The sequence below is a fragment of the Bos mutus genome, chromosome 9, assembly GCF_027580195.1.
Source record: "Bos mutus isolate GX-2022 chromosome 9, NWIPB_WYAK_1.1, whole genome shotgun sequence".
NCBI lineage: Eukaryota > Metazoa > Chordata > Mammalia > Artiodactyla > Bovidae > Bos > Bos mutus.
Window position 1 is genome coordinate 17,650,043 of NC_091625.1, and position 18,351 is coordinate 17,668,393.

The 18,351-nt window shown below is 39.2% G+C and overlaps 1 protein-coding gene across 1 annotated transcript in view; it reads left to right on the forward strand.

Moving 5' to 3' along the window:
- Positions 1 to 14,424, forward strand: part of MEI4 (meiotic double-stranded break formation protein 4) — a 252,788-nt gene extending 238,364 nt beyond the window's left edge. The window contains exon 5 of the mRNA XM_005896959.2: positions 13,277 to 14,424. Within this exon, the coding sequence (XP_005897021.2) occupies positions 13,277 to 13,546 (270 nt within the window). The 3' untranslated portion in view covers positions 13,547 to 14,424. The remainder of the gene's footprint in view (positions 1 to 13,276) is intronic.
- Positions 14,425 to 18,351: the final 3,927 nt, after the last annotated feature.

The following is an 18,351-nucleotide window of genomic DNA, read 5'->3' on the forward strand; positions in this document are numbered from 1 at the left end:
AGTGTGAGGCAGACAGCAACATAATGTTGCAAAGTGCTAAGTGTTCCTGCTTTCATTCCTATCTATGAGCCCTGTTCTCTCAATTAATACATGCTTGTGGTAATAACAAAGTCATCTGGCTTGTACTGCTTTGTCAAGAACTACTGTGATGAAAGTCCAGACAAATAAATTACCTATTTGCTTCGCAAAATGCTTGGAAGGCATTTCCAGCCTGAGACTAATTTTAACATTGTGGTATAAAATAGTGAAAACGTTTCTCAGAATGGAATGGTTGCTCGTTCAGTCTCTCAGTCATTTACGACTGACTCTGTGACTCCATGGACTCTAGCACACCAGGTACCTCTGTCCTTCACTGTCTCCCAGAGTTTACTCAGATTCCTGTACATTGAGTCAGTGATGTTATCTAACCATCTAATTCTCTGCCGCCCCTTTCTCCTGTTGCCTTCAATCTTTCCCAGCCTCAGGGTCTTCACAACAGTAATGGAGCTTAAGCTTCAGCCATCAGTCCTTCCAATGAATATTCAAGACTGATTTCCTTTAGTATTGACTGGTTTGATCTTGCTGTCCAAGGGACTCTCAAGAGTCTTCTCCAACACCACAGTTTGAAAGCATGAATTTTTTGGCTCTCAGCTTGCTTTGTGGTCTGACTCTCACATACATAACTACTGCAAAAACTATACCTTTGACTATATGGACCTTTGTGACAAAGTGATGTCTCTGCTTTTTAATACGCTTCCTAGGTCTCTCATAGCTTTCTTTCTAAGGAGCAAGCCTGTTTTACTTTCATAGCTGCAGTCACTGTCCCTGGTGATTTTGGAGCCCAGGAAAATAAAATCTGTCACTGCTTCCACTTTCTCCCCATCTGTTTGCCATGAAGTGATGAGAGTGTATGCTAGGATCTTAGTTTTTTGAATGTTGAGTTTTAAGCCAGCTTTTTCACTCTCTTCTTTCACCCTCATCAGCTGTGATTTTTCCGGTAGTCATGTATGGATGTGAGAGTTGGACTGTAAAGGTTGGGCATAAAGAATTTATGCTTTTGAACTGTGGTGCTGGAAAGACTCATGAGAGTCCCTTGGACTGCAATGAGATCAAAGGAGATCAAAGAGTCAATCTGAAAGGAAATCAACCCTGAAAATTCATTGAAAGGACATGCTGAAGCTGAAACTCCAATACTTTGGCCACCTGATGCAAAGAGCGGACTCATTGGAAAAGACCCTGATGCTGGGAAAGATTGAGGGCAGGAGGAAAAGGGAGCAACAGAGGATGAGATGGTTGGATGGCATGGACAGACACAATGGACATAAGTTTAAGCAAACTCCTGGAGGTAGTAAAGGACAGTGAAGCGTGGCGTGCTGATGAGGTCACAAGACTCAGACACCTCTTAGTGACTGAGCATCAACAACGAGACTTGGACAGTTTGATCCATCTCACACAAGTCAAATAACTGGACCTTTTTTATATTTCCTTTAAAACACTGTGTTTAACCCAAACATACTCCTCTTCCCTGGTCCTTCTGATATCAGAAAGATGTTAAAATAATTGTACATCTAGGTTTCTCGTTATGGACATGACTAAGTAACTAACACTTATGATGCTTCTGTGCTAAAAGGAATTGTCTGCTGGCTGACTACTATCTATGAAGAGTTTCCTTGGTAGAGGAAAGAAGATAAAGGTGCATCATCAGATTCTTACACACCTCTACAGGAATAGTTCACAATGAACTTGAAATGCTCCCAACAGTTGACCATGGTACAGTACTTGAGTAATACCAGTAGCTTTCTTCTAGCTTCAGAGAACCTTATGGATAAGGTGATAACTTTTTCACTTTGGGTAAAAACATAATGATGATGATGATGATGATAGGTAATACTTATTTGAAAGTTTGTGATCCTGTGCTGTCTTTAATATTGAGCCTCAAGAAACAGATTTCAGAGAAGTAGGTAAAGTTGGTTAATGAGAAAACCATCATTTTTTTTTTATTATTTTATTTTTTAACTTTACAATATTGTATTGGTTTTGCCATATATCAAAATGAATCCGCCATAGGTATACATGTGTTCCCCATTCTGAACCCTCCTCCCTCCTCCCTCCCCATACCATCCCTCTGGGTCATCCCAGTGCACCAGCCCCAAGCATCCAGTATCGTGCATCGAACCTGGACTGGCAACTCGTTTCATACATGATACTATACATTCTCCCAAATCGTCCCACCCTTTCCGTCTCCCACAGAGTCCAAAAGACTGTTCTATACATCAGTGTCTCTTTTGCTGTCTCGTATACAGGGTTATTGTTACCATCTTTCTAAATTCCATATATATGCGTTAGTATACTGTATTGGTGTTTTTCTTTCTGGCTTACTTCACTCTGTATAATAGGCTCCAGTTTCATCTACCTCATTAGAACTGATTCAAATGTATTCTTTTTAATGGCTGAGTAATATTCCATTGTGTATATGTATCACAGCTTTCTTATCCATTCATCTGCTGATGGACATCTAGGTTGCTTCCATGTCCTGGCTATTATAAACAGTGCTGCGATGAACATTGGGATACACGTGTCTCTTTCCCTTCTGGTTTCCTCAGTGTGTATGCCCAGCAGTGGGATTGCTGGATCATAACACAGTTCTATTTCCAGTCTTTTAAGGAATCTCCACACTGTTCTCCATAGTGGCTGTACTAGTTTGCATTCCCACCGACAGTGTAAGAGGGTTCTCTTTTGTCCACACCCTCTCCAGCATTTATTGCTTGTAGACTTTTGGATCGCAGCCATTCTGACTGGCGTGAAATGGTACCTTATAGTGGTTTTGATTTGCATTTCTCTGATAATGGGTAATGTTGAGCATCTTTTTATGTTTGTTAGCCATCTGTATGTCTTCTTTGGAGAAATGTCTGTTTAGTTCTTTGGCTCATTTTATGATTGGGTCATTTATTTTTCTGGAATTGAGCTGTAGGAGTTGCTTGTATATTTTTGAAATTAGTTGTTTGTCAGTTGCTTCATTTGCTATTATTTTCTCCCATTCTGAAGGCTGTCTTTTCACCTTGCTAATAGTTTCCTTTGTTGTGCAGAAGCTTTTAAGTTTAATTAGGTCCCATTTGTTTATTTGCTTTTATTTCCAATATTCTGGGAGGTGGGTCATAGAGGATCCTGTTGTGATATATGTCGGAGAGTGTTTTGCCTATGTTCTCTTCTAGGAGTTTTATAGTTTCTGGTCTTACGTTTAGATCTTTAATCCATTTTGAGTTTATTTTTGTGTATGGTGTTAGAAAGTGTTCTAGTTTCATTCTTTTACAAGTGGTTGACCAGTTTTCCCAGCACCACTTGTTAAAGAGATTGTCTTTAATCCATTGTATATTCTTGCCTCCTTTGTCAAAGATAAGGTGTCCATAGGTGCGTGGATTTATCTCTGGGCTTTCTATTTTGATCCATTGATCTATATTTCTGTCTTTGTGCCAGTACCATACTGTCTTGATGACTGTGGCTTTGTAGTAGAGCCTGAAGTCAGGCAGGTTGATTCCTCCAATTCCATTTTTCTTTCTCAAGATTGCTTTGGCTATTCAAGGTAGAAAACCATCATTTTTTAAACAAGGCTAATTAAGACAGATTTTTAATTATGTCATATATATCCCTTTAATTGATATTTTTATGTATACATGTTTCACACTTATTAAATTACTTCCTCTTGGAAACATGGCAAAATGTCAAGATCCCAAATGCTAGCCCTTTTAATGCTTTGAACTTTTAATCTAAGTTACCCACAAATTAGACATAAGCCCCTTGGAACCAGTCTCCAGAATGCAGAGTTTTAGGCAGATTAACTATGCCATTATCTGGATAAAGTAAGATGGATTAATGCCCATTGGATCCTTTTTATTCTTTTTGACTTGGCAGTTTGATCAAAAGGTCATTGACCAGTCTCTATCCTTCACTCCCTTTGAACCTTGGCTCACAATTCATCTCTAAGAAATCTTCCCTAATTAACTACTCAGCTCTGATCAGCCTGTGCCTTCTACTCCCTCAGTATGGATCTGACACCAAGGTTGTATGATTCTGTTGCAAACATAAGTTCATTAATTGTGTGTGTGTGTGTGTGTGTCATATGTGTATTATGCACGTGGTTCTTCTGTGTTCTCAGGCACTGTTTGTAGCTGGGCCACGTGCAGTATTGTGCTGAGCTCTCTCACTGCCTTTTCCTGTGCTTTAGAAGCTAAAGCTGCATAGTAAGTAGCTGATAGAGAGTTAACTTCATCCTCCTCAGCTCCTTGATTGAAATCTACTGCCTTCTAATAGTTAAAAAAGGCTGAGTTTTTAAAACTTAGGGATATGTTTTTCACTTAATCATCACGGTGACAACTGACCTTTTCCTTTATAGTATTGTGTTGAATTCATTCTCTTAGAAACTACTTATTATAATTGTATCTTATTTATTGCCTCTGTCTAATAAAATCTGGCATGTGGGGTACGGAGCCAATGGCATATTATATTCTGTGAACATTTAATGTAACATTTAGATAGGCACCTAGACTCTTTGATTTGGCTCCTGCCCTGTAATGATCCAATTTTCTCCTTCATCTCTTGCATTTGCAGCAATTAGAATAATGTCATGTTGTGTTTTCATCCTTTCTGTAGCTGCATGCTTATTTCTGAAAGTGTCAGACTGTACTTCTGCATGCTCTTGGCTAGCCCACATAAATTATCAAACTGTTGAATGTAATGAACTGTTACATTCTCAGTTTTCAGCAGTAAACTGTGAGCCACACCTCAATGTACAGTAACTTTTGTTATGTGATCGGCTTCCAAGGAGTGCCTAGCTTTGGCATCTGTGTCCCTTTAGGCATCTCTGTCCTTCTGTGTCAGAGATAGTAGGCAGCATCTTTCTAAGACAAAGGAAATTTAATTTCCTTCCTGCCTAGATGAAGTTTCAAGGTTACGATTTTAAAAGACCAAAACAGAAAAAGGGAACCCCGGCACAGTGCAGCAAGATACAGTCATCCCTCATGGGTAAATCGAGCTGCACAGTGCTTTCTAGAATCTGGCCTTTGCTACTGATCCATGGGCAGCCTTCATCCTCATGTTCACAATAAGGCTGTTGAACCTCCAAGTATTGCACCTTTTCTTCCAAGCAGAAACAGTGGTGAAGAGAGAAGGCTAAAGGGCATTCCACTGGGTTTTCCTGCTATTAAAGAGCTTTCCCAGAAGCCCTAACCAGTCACTTATATTTACATCTGTTTGACCAGAATTAGCCTTAAGAGAGACTGAAAAATAGACATTTTTAGTTGATCCATTGTCATTCTGAACAAAACTGAGGTTCTGTTGATGAAAAAGGAGGGATAAATGGGAAGAGGGTAAACAAGTAGATATAGCTACTTCAAAGATATTAAGTGTTTACAAAAATGTCAAGTTAACCTAGACGAATTTCAACTGAAACAACAATTAGGAAACAGGCACCATTTGTCTGTAGCATGAATTACATAATGTAAGTTTTGAGGTAACATTTTGCAGCATGTAAAGAAATATTAATATTTCTTCACTACCCAAATAAATGTTAGTATACTTTGACTTTCACAGGCCCAACTCAGAAATAGAAAAATAGATGTAAAACATGTTTAATTCTGAAAGTAACCTACAAAAATATATGATGATTTTCCTACCAGAGAAGTATTTCCTCTTCCAAAGGCCCCCTAGTCTACAAAATGGGAGAGTAATAAGCAGTCATGGGACTGTAGAAGCTGCCTCTCAACTTTCCTTCGGTTCTAAAAGACCAAGATAGAGAGAAAAGCTGATCGCCTTCTGTTGAATGTACAGAGCCATTGTGCTTGTGTTCTGGGTTTCATTCTGTCTTCCTAGTGTGTGTTCAGGCAAAGCACTGGAGCATTTTCCAGGTGACTGTATTTTACCTCTGTTGGGGATTTTCCTGTGCTGGTGTGGTTCAGTTTAATTTGACACCAAGAATGTAAAAATTACCCCAAAATACAGTAGAAGGGTATCAACTGTCATGTTAATACCATTTATTTTACTTTTTATTCAGCTTATGCACTAATTCAGAAAGTTTCTGAACATATGATTAGGCAGAGTGGGCAGCTGCCAGTGTGATAAAATTTGGGAACTATAGGAAAGACCTCCCCCCACAGACATGCTGTCTTCTTAATCACGTTGAGCAGGAGGGCTACTGCGGCTTGTAAGTTAAATGTATATTGTCTCCAAAGAGAGGAGTTAATTTCAAGTTAATGTTTTATGAGATGTAAATATCTTGGAGCAAAAGAGTTCATCCATTTAATTATTACAAGAATGAACATTTAGGGTAAAAGTGAAACCCAGAGCAGACAAATTCTGGTAAAAGTAAAGTCCACAACAGCACAGAAAAGTGGGACCCCAGCCCACCTTGAAGCAGAACTAACCGTCCCCAAAGAGAGATTCTCAAAGCAAGTAGAAAGGAACCAAGATACACTCTACCTGCTTTACACCCTTAAAACTCCTGGAAGAAACATAGGAAGTGAGCTTCCTGACATCAGTCTTGGCAGCTGTTTTCTGAGGTTCATACCAAAATGAGAAATCATCATGGGCAAGCTTCAGCAAAGCAAAGAAAATCAACAAAGAGAAAATGTTTGCAAATCATATTGTAGTTGTTCAGTCATTATGTAGTTTCTGACTCCTTGTGACCCCGTGTACTGTAGCACGCCAGGCTTCTCTGTCCTTCACTATTTCTAAGAGTTTGCTCAAGCTCATGTCCGTTGAATCAGTGATACCATTCAGCTGTCTCATCCTCTATCACCTCCTTCTCTTCCTGCCCCCAATCTTTCCCAGCATCAGGGTCCTTTCCAGTGAGTCGGCTCTTTGCGTCAGGTGGCCAAAGTATCGGAGCTTCAGCATCAGTCCTTCCAATGAAGTGAAGTGAAGTCGCTCAGTCGTGTCTGACTCTTAGTGACCCCATGGACTGTAGCCTACCAGGATCGTCCATCCATGGGATTTTCCAGGCAAGAATACTGGAGTGGGTTGCCATTTCCTTCTCCAGGAGATCTTCTCAACCCAGGGATTGAACCCAGGTCTCCCGCATTGTAGGCAGATGCTTTACCATCTGAGGCACCAGGGAAACTGGTGGCTTCCAATAAATATACCTGTTAAGAGGCTAATATCCAAAATACATAAAGAATTTACATATCTCAGTAGCAAAAAACAGTTCAACTAAAAAATAGAAGAGCTGAATAGACATTTTTCCAAAGACATAAACCTGGCCAACAGGTACATGAGAAGATACTCAACATCACTAATCATCAGAAAAATGAAATTTAAAACCGTAGTGAGATATCACCTTATACTTGTTAGAATGGTTATTCAGTTCAGTTCAGTTCAGTCACTCAGTCATGTCCGACTCTTTGCGACCCCATGAACCGCAGCACACCAGGCCTCCCTGTCCATCACCAACTCCCAGAGTATCAAAACACAGATGATGGTGAGGGTGTGGAGAAAAAGGGAACCCGTGTGCACTGCTGGTGTGAATCTAAACTGGCGCAGCCACTATGGAAAACAGTGTGGAATTTCCTCAAAAACTTAAAAACAGAGCTACTATATGATCCAACAGTTCCCACTCCTGAGTATTAGTGTTAACTAACTTGAAACACTAATTTAAAATAGTATGTGTACACCTATGTCCATTGCAGCATTATTTACAATAGCCAAATAGCCAAGACACGGAAACAACCTAAATGCCATCCATGGATGAATAAATAAAAAAAGATTGGGTACATATACATGTATGAAATTGACTGTTATTCAGCCATAAAAAATAATGGAATTGTTCTGTTCGCAACAACATAGATGGACCTTAGGCATTATGCTAAGTGAAATAAGTCAAATAGTAAAAGATAAACACTGTATGGTCCCTTTTATATGTAGAACCAAAAAACAGACAAACAACTGAGCTCCAAAAACAAAACAGATGTGTGGTTTCCTGAGGTGAAGAGATACCCCACGTCCAAGGTAAGAGAAACCCAAGTAAGGTGGTAGGCACTGAGAGAGATCATCAGAGGGCAGACAGACTGAAACCACAATACAGACTACTAGCCAATCTGATCACGTGGACCACAGCCTCAGTGAAGGTAGGCCATGCCATGTGGGGCCAGCAAGACAGATGGGTCACGGTGGAGAGGTCTGACAGAATGAGGTCCACTGGAGAAGGGAATGGCAAACCAGTATTCTTGCCTTGAGAACCCTGTGAACAGTATGAAAAGGCAAAAAGATAGGACATGGAACAATGAACTCCCCAGGTCGGTAGGTGCCGAATATGCTACTAGAGATCAGTGGAAAAATAAATTCAGAAAGAATGAAGGGATGGAGCCAAAGCAAAAACAACACCCAGTTTTGGATGTGACTGGTGATAGAAGCAAGGACCAATGCTGTAAAGAGCAATATTGCATAGGAACCTGGAATGTTAGGTCCAAGAAGCAAGGCAAACTGGAAGTGGTCAAGCAGGAGATGGCAAGAGTGAATGTCGACATTCTAGGAATCAGCAAACTAAAATGGACTGGAATGAGGGAATTTAACTCATATGACCATTATATCTACTACTGTGGGCAGGACTCCCTTAGACGAAATGGAGTAGCCATCGTAGTCAACAAAAGAGTCCAAAATGCAGTACTTGGATGCAATCTCAAAAACAACAGAATGATCTCTGTTCATTTCCAAGGCAAACCATTCAATATCACAGTAATCCAAGTATATGCTCCAACCACTAATGCCAAAGAAGCTGAAGTTGAATGGTTCTATGAAGACCAACAAGACCTTTTAGAACTAACACCCAAAACAGATGTCCTTTTCATTATAGGGGACTGGAATGCAAAAGTAGGAAGTCAAGAAACACCTGGAGTAACAGGCAGATTTGGCTTTGGAGTACACAATGAATCAGGGCAAAGGCTAATAGAGTTTTGCCAAGAGAACACACTGGTCATAGCAAACACCCTCTTCCAACAACACAAGAGAAGACTCTACACATAAATATCACCAGAAGGTCAACACCGAAATCAGATTGATTATATTCTTTGCAGCCAAAGATGGGAGAAGCTCTATACAGTCAGCAAAAACAAGACCAGGAGCGGACTGTGGCTCAGATCATAAATTCCTTGTTGCCAAATTCAGACTTAAATTGAGTAAAGTGGGGAAAACCACTAGACCATTCAGGTATGACCTAAATCAAACTCCTTATGATTATACAGTGGAAATGAGGAATAGATTTAAGGGACTAGATCTGATAGAGTGCCTGATGAACTATGGATGGAGGTTCGTGACATTGTACAGGAGACAGGGATCAAGACCATCCCCATGGAAAAGAAATGCAAAAAGGCAAAATGGCTTTCTGAGGACACCTTACAAATAGCAGTGAAATGAAGAGAAGTGAAAAGCAAAGGAGAAAAAGATATACCCATTTGAATGCAGAGTTCCAAAGAATAGCAAGGAGAGATAAGAAAGCCTTTCTCAGTGATCAATGCAAAGAAACAGAGGAAAACAATAGAATGGGAAAGACTAGAGATATCTTCAGGAAAATAAGACATACCAAGGGAATATTTCATGCGAAGATGGGCTCAATAAAGGACAGAAATGGTAGGGACCTGATAGAAGCAGAAGATATTAAGAAGAGGTGGCAAGAATACACAGAAGAACTGTACAGAAAAGATCATGACCCAGTTAATCATGATGGTGTATTCACTCACCTAGTGTCAGATCCTGGAATGTGAAGTCAAGTGGGCCTTAGGAAGCATCACTATGAACAAAGGTAGAGGAGGTGATGGAATCCCAGTTGAGCTATTTCAAACCTTAAAAGATGATGCTGTAAAAGTGCTGCACTCAGTATGTCAACAATTTTGGAAAACTCAGCAGTGGCCACAGGACTGGAAAATGTCAGTTTTCATTCCAATCCCAAAGAAAGGAAATGCCAAAGAATGTTCAAACTATCGCTCAATTGCACTCATCTCACATACTAGTAAAGTAATGCTGAAAATTCTCCAAGCCACGCTTCAGCAATACGTGAATCGTGAACTTCAGAAAAGGCAGAGGAACCAGAGATCAAATTGCCATCGATTGGATCATCAAGAAAGCAAGAGAGTTCAAGAAAAACATCTATTTCTGCTTCATTGACTATGCCAAAGCCTTTGACTCTGTAGATCACAATAAACTGTGGAAAATTCTGAAAGAGATGGGAATACCAGACCACCTGACCTGCCTCTTGAGAAACCTGTATGCAGGTCAGGAAGCAACAGTTAGAACTGGACATGGAACTACAGACTGGTTCCAGATAGGAAAAGGAGTACATCAAGGCTGTATATTGTCGCCCTGCTTATTTAACTTATATGGAGAATACATCATGAGAAACACTGGGCTGGAAGAAGCACAAGCTTGAATAAAGATTGCCGGAAGAAATATCAATAACCTCAGATATGCAGATGCCACCACCCTTATGGCAGAAAGTGAAGAACTAAAGAGCCTCTTGATGAAAGTGAAAGAGGAGAGTGAAAAAGTTGGCTTAAAGCGCAACATTCGGAAAACTAAGATCATGGCATCCAGTCCCATCTCTTCATGGCAAATAGATGGGGAAATAGTGGAAACAGTGTCCGACTTTATTTTTCTGGGCTCCAAAACCACTGTGGATGGTGACTGCAGCCATGAAATTAAAAGACGTTTACTCCTTGGAAGGAAAGTTATGACTAACTAGACAACATATTAAACAACAGAGACATTACTTTGCTGACAAAGCTCCCGCTAGTCAAGGCTATGGTTTTCCCTGTGGTCATGTATGCATGTGAGAGTTGGACTGTGAAGAAAGCTGAGCACCGAAGAATTGATGCTTTTGAACTGTGGTGTTGGAGAAGACTCTTGAGAGTCCCTTGGACTGCAAGGAGATCCAACCATTCCATCCTACAGGAGATCAGTCCTAGGTGTTCATATGAAGGACTGATGTTGAAGCTGAATCTCCAATACTTTGGCCACCTAATGCAAAGAGCTGACTCACTGGAAAAGACCCTGATGCTGGGAAAGATTGAGGGCAGGAGGAGAAGGGGACAACAGAGGATGAGATGGTTGGATGGCATCACCAACTCAATAGACATGAGTTTGGGTAGGCTCCAGGAGTTGGTGATGGACAGGGAGGCCTGGCATGCTGCAGTCCATGGGGTCGCAAAGAGTCGGACATGACTGAGCGACTGAACTGAACTGAGGTGAAATTCTGGTGCAGAATGGGTCAAAGGAGTCAAAAGGTGCAGATTTCCAGTTGTAAAATGAAAAAGGGTTGAATGCAGATGTACAGCATGGTGACTATAGTTAATAACCCTGTATTGCATATTTTAAAGTGGCTAGGAAAATCAATCTTGAAATTTATTAGCATGGGAATTTTGTAACTGAGTGCTGGTGTTAACTGGACTTCCTGTGGAAATCATTTTGCAGTATATACAAATATTGTATCAGTACATTGTATACATAAAACTAATATGATGTTATGTCAATTATACCTCAATTAAAAATAGAAGGTAGCAGTTATCTGTATATACTTGTTTCTTTATCAGACAGCCTTGTTGAAGATACATTCCTCTGGGCTCCAAAAGAATGTTTCTTCATTTGTGTATTACTATAGTGGATAAATAGATGGGGAAACAGTGGAAACAGTGTCAGACTTTGTTTTTTGGGGGGCTCCAAAATCACTGCAGATGGTGACTGCAGCCATGAAATTAAAAGACGCTTACTCCTTGGAAGGAAAATTATGACCAACCTAGATAGCATATTCAAAAGCAGAGACATTTGCCAACAAAGGTCCATCTAGTCAAGGCTATGGTTTTTCCTGTGGTCATGTATGGATGTGAGAGTTGGACTGTGAAGAAGGCTGAGTGCCAAAGAATTGATGCTTTTGAACTGTGGTGTTGGAGAAGACTCTTGAGAGTCCCTTGGACTGCAAGGAGATCCAACCAGTCCATTCTGAAGGAGATCATCCCTGGGATTTCTTTGGAAGGAATGATGCTGAAGCTGAAACTCTGGTACTTTGGCCACCTCATGTGAAGAGTTGACTCATTGGAAAAGACTCTGATGCTGGGAGGGATTGGGGGCAGGAGGAGAAGGGGATGACAGAGGATGAGATGGCTGGATGGCATCACTGACTCGATGGACTTGAGTCTGGGTGAACTCCGGCAGTTGGTGATGGACAGGGAGGCCTGGCGTGCTGTGATTCATGGGGTCACAAAGAGTTGGACATGACTGAGCGACTGAACTGAACTGAATAGTGGATAAATTTGGTGAATGTTTCCAGACTATTTCTTAATAAGCAAATGAGAAAGCCAATTTATATCGTTACGTACTTCTTGTATTCCCTTATGTTCTGTTTTCCTTTGTGCAGTTTTTAGGGCTTCCTTTGATTTATCTCACTTTCAGCCATCTAGTTCAGTTCAGTTCAGTCGCTCAGTCATGTCTGACTCTTTGCAACCACATGAATCTCAGCACGCCAGGCCTCCCTGTCCATCACCATCTCCCGGAGTTCACTCAGACTACATCCATCGAGTCGGTGATGCTATCCAGGCATCTCATCCTCTGTGGTCCCCTTTTCCTCCTGCCCCCAATCCCTCTCAGCATCAGAGTCTTTTCCAGTGAGTCAACTCTTTGCATGAGGTAGCCAAAGTACTAGAGTTTCAGCTTTAGCATCATTCCTTCCAAAGCCATCTAAGCCAAATAATTTTTACAAGAATCATATTCATTTTTTCTCATGACCCATGTATCTGATTCAAATTTAATCATACTCCCTCCTGGCTTGTATAGCCTCAGGATGAGATTACATCTGGGTGTTTACAGGTCATAACCCTAAGCACTTTCGAACTGTGTTATATTGATATTTTGAAACGTGTTTCTAGAATCCAGCCAACAAAGATCCTGGTATTATTATTGACAGAAGTATCAGGCTTTGGAAATCTTTGGGGAGAGGTTGAATTCAACACACAAGACTTGGTGTGTGTAAGACTCTTTGCCAAGTGTTCTCAGATTCATCTCAGTAACAAATTACAGCAACAATGTAGAGAAAGGTCTGGAACTCTGTAAACGTAAGGAAAGAAACTCATGCACCAAGATCATGAAGTTTTTGGAAAATTTTTTTTCCTTTCTCTCCCAACCCCAGTCAAAGGAACAGGAAGACAGAAGGTGTTAAATAAGTCAAGTGTTTTTGTTTAAAAAAAAAAAAAATTGATCCCTTTATTTGGCTTTTTCTTAGCTAAGCTACTGCAATATTTTTTAAAAGGAGTTTGTTGTTTTTCTGTAGGTACGAGCCAATTATGATGTGGCACGCTATGAAAATATGTTCTCTGTGCTCTGGGTTCTGGAGCAACTTCTTCAAAAGGAAAACAAAGAAGACAACTCTTCAAAAACGGGGCATGAGGATCAAGAAATCAAGAAATTTCTTCAGAAGCATGACGAAACTGTTTTCAAACTCTCTGATGCATTTCCTTTATTTACTTTTTATTTGTGGAGACTGGGCATTCTCTTGAACTCAGTAGAAATAGGAACTGTTGAAAATGACTCACTACCTTAGCAGTTTACCAAATAAACAGAAGCATACTAAAGTTGAATATATGAAGATCTTGTGCTTAAATGTTTTCAAGAATATTTTTAAATGAGCATTTTATATGGATCCCTAAAGACAATCATTAATTTAATTTAATAATCCTAAACTGTGTATAAAAAGATTATGAGTCATATTTCTTTACTAAAATCAGCCAGTTTCAGTTGAGAATGCCCCCCCGCCCCCAGCTTAGTCCTCCGGAACTGTGTATTGCAATACATTTACTCAATGCAATCTAGCTCTGTTATTCTCTAAAATGGACCGTTAATTGTCTTTCTTATTAAAAAATTGCATTTTAAAAGATTTTCAAAAAGGCGACCCACTCCAGTGTTCTTGCCTGGAGAATCCCAGGGACGGGGGAGCCTGGTGGGCTGCCATCTATGGGGTCACACAGAGTCAGACACAACTGAAGTGACTTAGCAGCTTAGCAGGTGCTAAAAGGTAACAGAAGATGTCTTATGTTTTGTTACTTTATCAACAGAGCATTTAAAATAAGTGGTTATAAATAAGACTGTTTTCAACTTTTTTTCTTAGTTTCACTCATTTTCTATTGTCTTAGATGGGGTTCATGCAGAAACAGAAAAGTTGTTAGCATTTGTAAAGCTAATGGCCTTTAATTTCATATAATCAACATATTTGTCAAGTCCTTTTGAAAATATTAGTCATTTAAAATGTTCCATTTGTTTTTCAACAAATGTTTGTTTTGATTGTTGATTATATAAAATATTCCTGTTACTGTTAAAATGTAGTTATTATATGTAATTAAGTCATTAAGTCATTTTCACAAATTCCAACATCAGTCTAGAAATATACTTTATATTTATTAAAAGTATATTTATACTTATTTAAAGTATTGGTTGGATTTCTCAGTTACACACTTTCATTGACATTAAGTCAGTTATTAAAATTATAACCAACTAACTTAATTAGCACACATTATATACTTTCATGTAGTGCAATTTAGCAAATACAGCAAATACAAATTTGCTTTATTGATTATATGTGATATTGTTTCATAAATTAATTACCTTTCCTGAATGTCATTGGTATTTTACAAAATCATTATTATTACCTGATACATATTTGTGGAGTTATTTCTATCTTTCTACAAAAAATAAAACCTTTTTTTTTGTAATACTGAAACAAAATCTTATCAGTCAACTTTATTATATAACAAAGAACCACTAAGTCTTAATGGTATACAGCAGTAAATGTTGCTTTCTCAGATGTCTGTGGGTCACGTGGGGGTCAGTTCATCTGCGCCTGCTGAAAACTCTGTGCCGTCAGCAGATCCCACCGGGTTAGACTCTGTGTTGTATACAGGGCTTTATTTTCGTCCACATGTGCTTATTCTGGGTCCCATGTGGAAGGAGAGAGAAGCAACTGCTCAGGAAGATCTGCTATGGCAGTGGCAGGCAGGCGAGAGGAAAAGGGCTAGGCCCACATGTATGGACCAGGTACATCAAAGGGTCAAGCCCGGAGGAAAAGGACAGACAAGTACCCTCTACCTTGAGTAGGAAGATTTGCAAAGTTACATGGCAGTGGGCACTGGATCCACGAGAAGGTGGAGAATTAAGGCAAATAATTTGTTCCACCTCACATACTAGTTGAACGTAAGAGGGGTATTTTAGATCCTAAATTAGAAGGAATTTATTTTAGTATTGAATTCCTGGGAACAATTCTGAAGATCTGTATAAATCCCATGACATCAGCCCATCCTCTTTCTTCCGTAATAATTAGAAGAGGTTGGTAAATACATAAGCAACAGCAGTGGCCCTTTGCCCACTGCAGTCAGCCAACATGATTGTTACAGGCAAGAACCAAAATCTGACTCCCTGTTGGGATGTTTCTCTTACTTTAACCTTTGCTTCCTTTTGCTTTTGTTCAGTAAAAGGATACTGTGTGTACATAATGGCCTGCCTCAATGAACCCTGCCCTTCTATCTGAATATTAAACCAAAGTACCTTTGTTTCAGGAAACATTCTGACCCTGCCCACTTGTGGATGGCTATAGGAGGGAAGAAATTAACACATCCATTCCCTCTCTGAGGCTGGCCATTCTGGGAAACATCCTGACCCTGTCCACTTGTGGATGGCTACAGGAGGGAAGAAATTAACATATCCATTCCCTCTCTGAGTCTGGCCATTCCAGGAGATATTTCCAAGACTTGTGACCTTTTTACTTTACTTCCTCACCCTGCTCTCTCTCTGACTCTAAAAAAGAATCTGACATCCAGACCCCAATAAGATCATTATGCTGAGACATTAATCTGCCATCTTCTCGGTCTGCCAGCTTTCCAAATAAAGTCATTATTCCTTTCCCCAACACCTCATCTCCAACTTACTGGCCTTTTCTGTGGCAAGCAGAGTGAGCTTAAACTCAGTAACATAATGACCCTAAGAATAATTCCAGTAGTCTTCACAGCTTCATGGTCTGAAAATTAGCCTAAAAAAGTATATTTATTACAAAAGAAAAGATTTTAGAGTCATCATCAATGTACAATATGGAGATACATTTGATTTCCATTTGGTATTGGGCTTCCCTGGTGGCTCAGTTGGTAAAGAGTCTGCCTGCAATGTGGGAGACCTGTGTTCAGTCACTGGGTTGGGAAGATCCCCTGGAGAAGGGAATGGTGACCCACTCCAGTATTCTTGCCTGGAGAATTCCATGCACAGAGGAGCCTGGTGGGTTACACTCCATGGGGTCAAAAAGAATTGGACATGACTGAGTGACTAACACTTTTCACTTTTATGTAAACACAACTTCAGTCATTTCTACAATACTTAATCCTTCATTATCCTGTGTTCCCGTCTGTAACACTGTTAATTGTGCAGTATATTTATTATTGAGGTCTAAATCTCTTGCTAGTGAAAAGAGGATCAAATGAGACACATATCTGTTTCAATAAAATGGTAAAAAAAAAAAAAAAAAAGAATAAATGCATGATGTAAGCTAGAATTAACAGTATTTAGAAATGTTGTAGCAATGAAGACTTGGCAGTCACCTTTGGCCAGCAATGAAATTGGATGTAGGATAGGATGGGAAATAAAGAGGACAGAGAAGACTACTAAAAATGGAGGGAATCATAAAAGTGTTAAGTGTTACACTCATATAGTATTTATTATATACAAAATACATATATTTATAATAAACAGATACACTGATCTAAGCATTTTATGTATACTTACTCATTTGATTCTCCCAACAACCCTATGTGAGAGATAACGTTATTCTCTCCATTTTAGAGATGAGGAACTCAGACAAACCAGGAAGGAACCACTTGGGTTTTGCCCCCAGGAATTTTGTCTTTGCAGGCCACTCTCCTTAACAGCTGTCCTGGCAATTCATGAAACTCACAAATACCTTTCTAATTGTCATTAAAGCTTGATAAGCCTTCTAGGATGGTGGTTCATTGTTAGCTTATTTTGGATTCTTAAACCTGTACTGAGCAGCTGTCCTCCTCTGGATTGTAACATTTTACTATAGTCAAAGACTCCGTAGATGTGTTATAGAACATCTTTCAAGAAGAATGTTCTAAAAAACTGCAAATCTCTCTCTAAAGACAGAGTAGGTGGACCATCAGCATGCTGTGCTCAGCTCAGTGAGGAGAGAAAACACATCTGATTGTTTTGTTCTTGGACCTATAAAGAGATGGAGTTCTTTCACAAGTTACTGTACTTTTTAATCATGTTTGTTGCCATCCTATAAATAAGGGCAGTATATTCCTAAAGAGGCAAACAAAAAAGCCTTTCACATTTCCAGATTTTTGTGTATATTTGCAGATCTTTTAAAATATTGACAGCTGTGATTTGTGAAAATGTGGTTTCATTTATTCAACAACTATTAGGCACCAACTTTGTGAAAATGAATTACTTAAAAAATAAGCATACTAAATTGTATCTTTTATCATACTTATAAAACAAATTTCTTTTAACAGTATAATAACCCAACAACATCAGTAGTTTGGTGAAGGAGATTATTAGGGATGATATTTACCTAATACTGAAAAATAGATAGGATTTTTATTATTTTTGAAAGTCAATTCATTATTTTAAAATTATTTATAGTATTGGACAACACTAACTTTATCTGGCCAATAAATGGGCTACTTTTTTAAAAATTGTCTAAATACTATAGAATATGATTGATACATAGGAAATAACCTTGGTCTCTTGTCTTTCATTTAATATAAATGTGCCCTATGTTGTTTTAAGAGTCAACTACTAATAGGAAGCAAGACTTGGAAAAAAAAATTAGTCTAACATTAAAGACATCAAAATTGATTTTATAATGATACATGTTCTGAATTTGTAATATTTTGTTTTGATATTTTAATCTAATTTATGTTGTAGCTATTTAACCAGTGGTGAACTTCTGATGTATTTTAATCCATAGTTGTATTCCGTGTGTGTGTCACACACACGCATGCTCAGTCATATCCTATTTTTTAGGACCCCAGGATTACACTCTGCCAGGTTCTTCTTGTCCATGGAATTTTCTAGGAAAGACTACTAGAGTGGGTTATCATTTCCCTCTCATAGCGAATCCATTTTAGCATCAAGATTTACATAGATAACACTAACCTGAGTTATCTCCAGCATAAAGCAGTGGTTCTCAAATGTGGGCCCCAGGCCAGCAGCATCAGCAACACTTGAGAACCTATTAGGAATACAAGTTCTAGGGCCCCACACCAGACTTGCTTTAGGAACAGAAAGGCTAGGGGGAAGCCCCAAATTTGTAAAAACAGGAGGGCTTGTTACATACAAAATCATTCA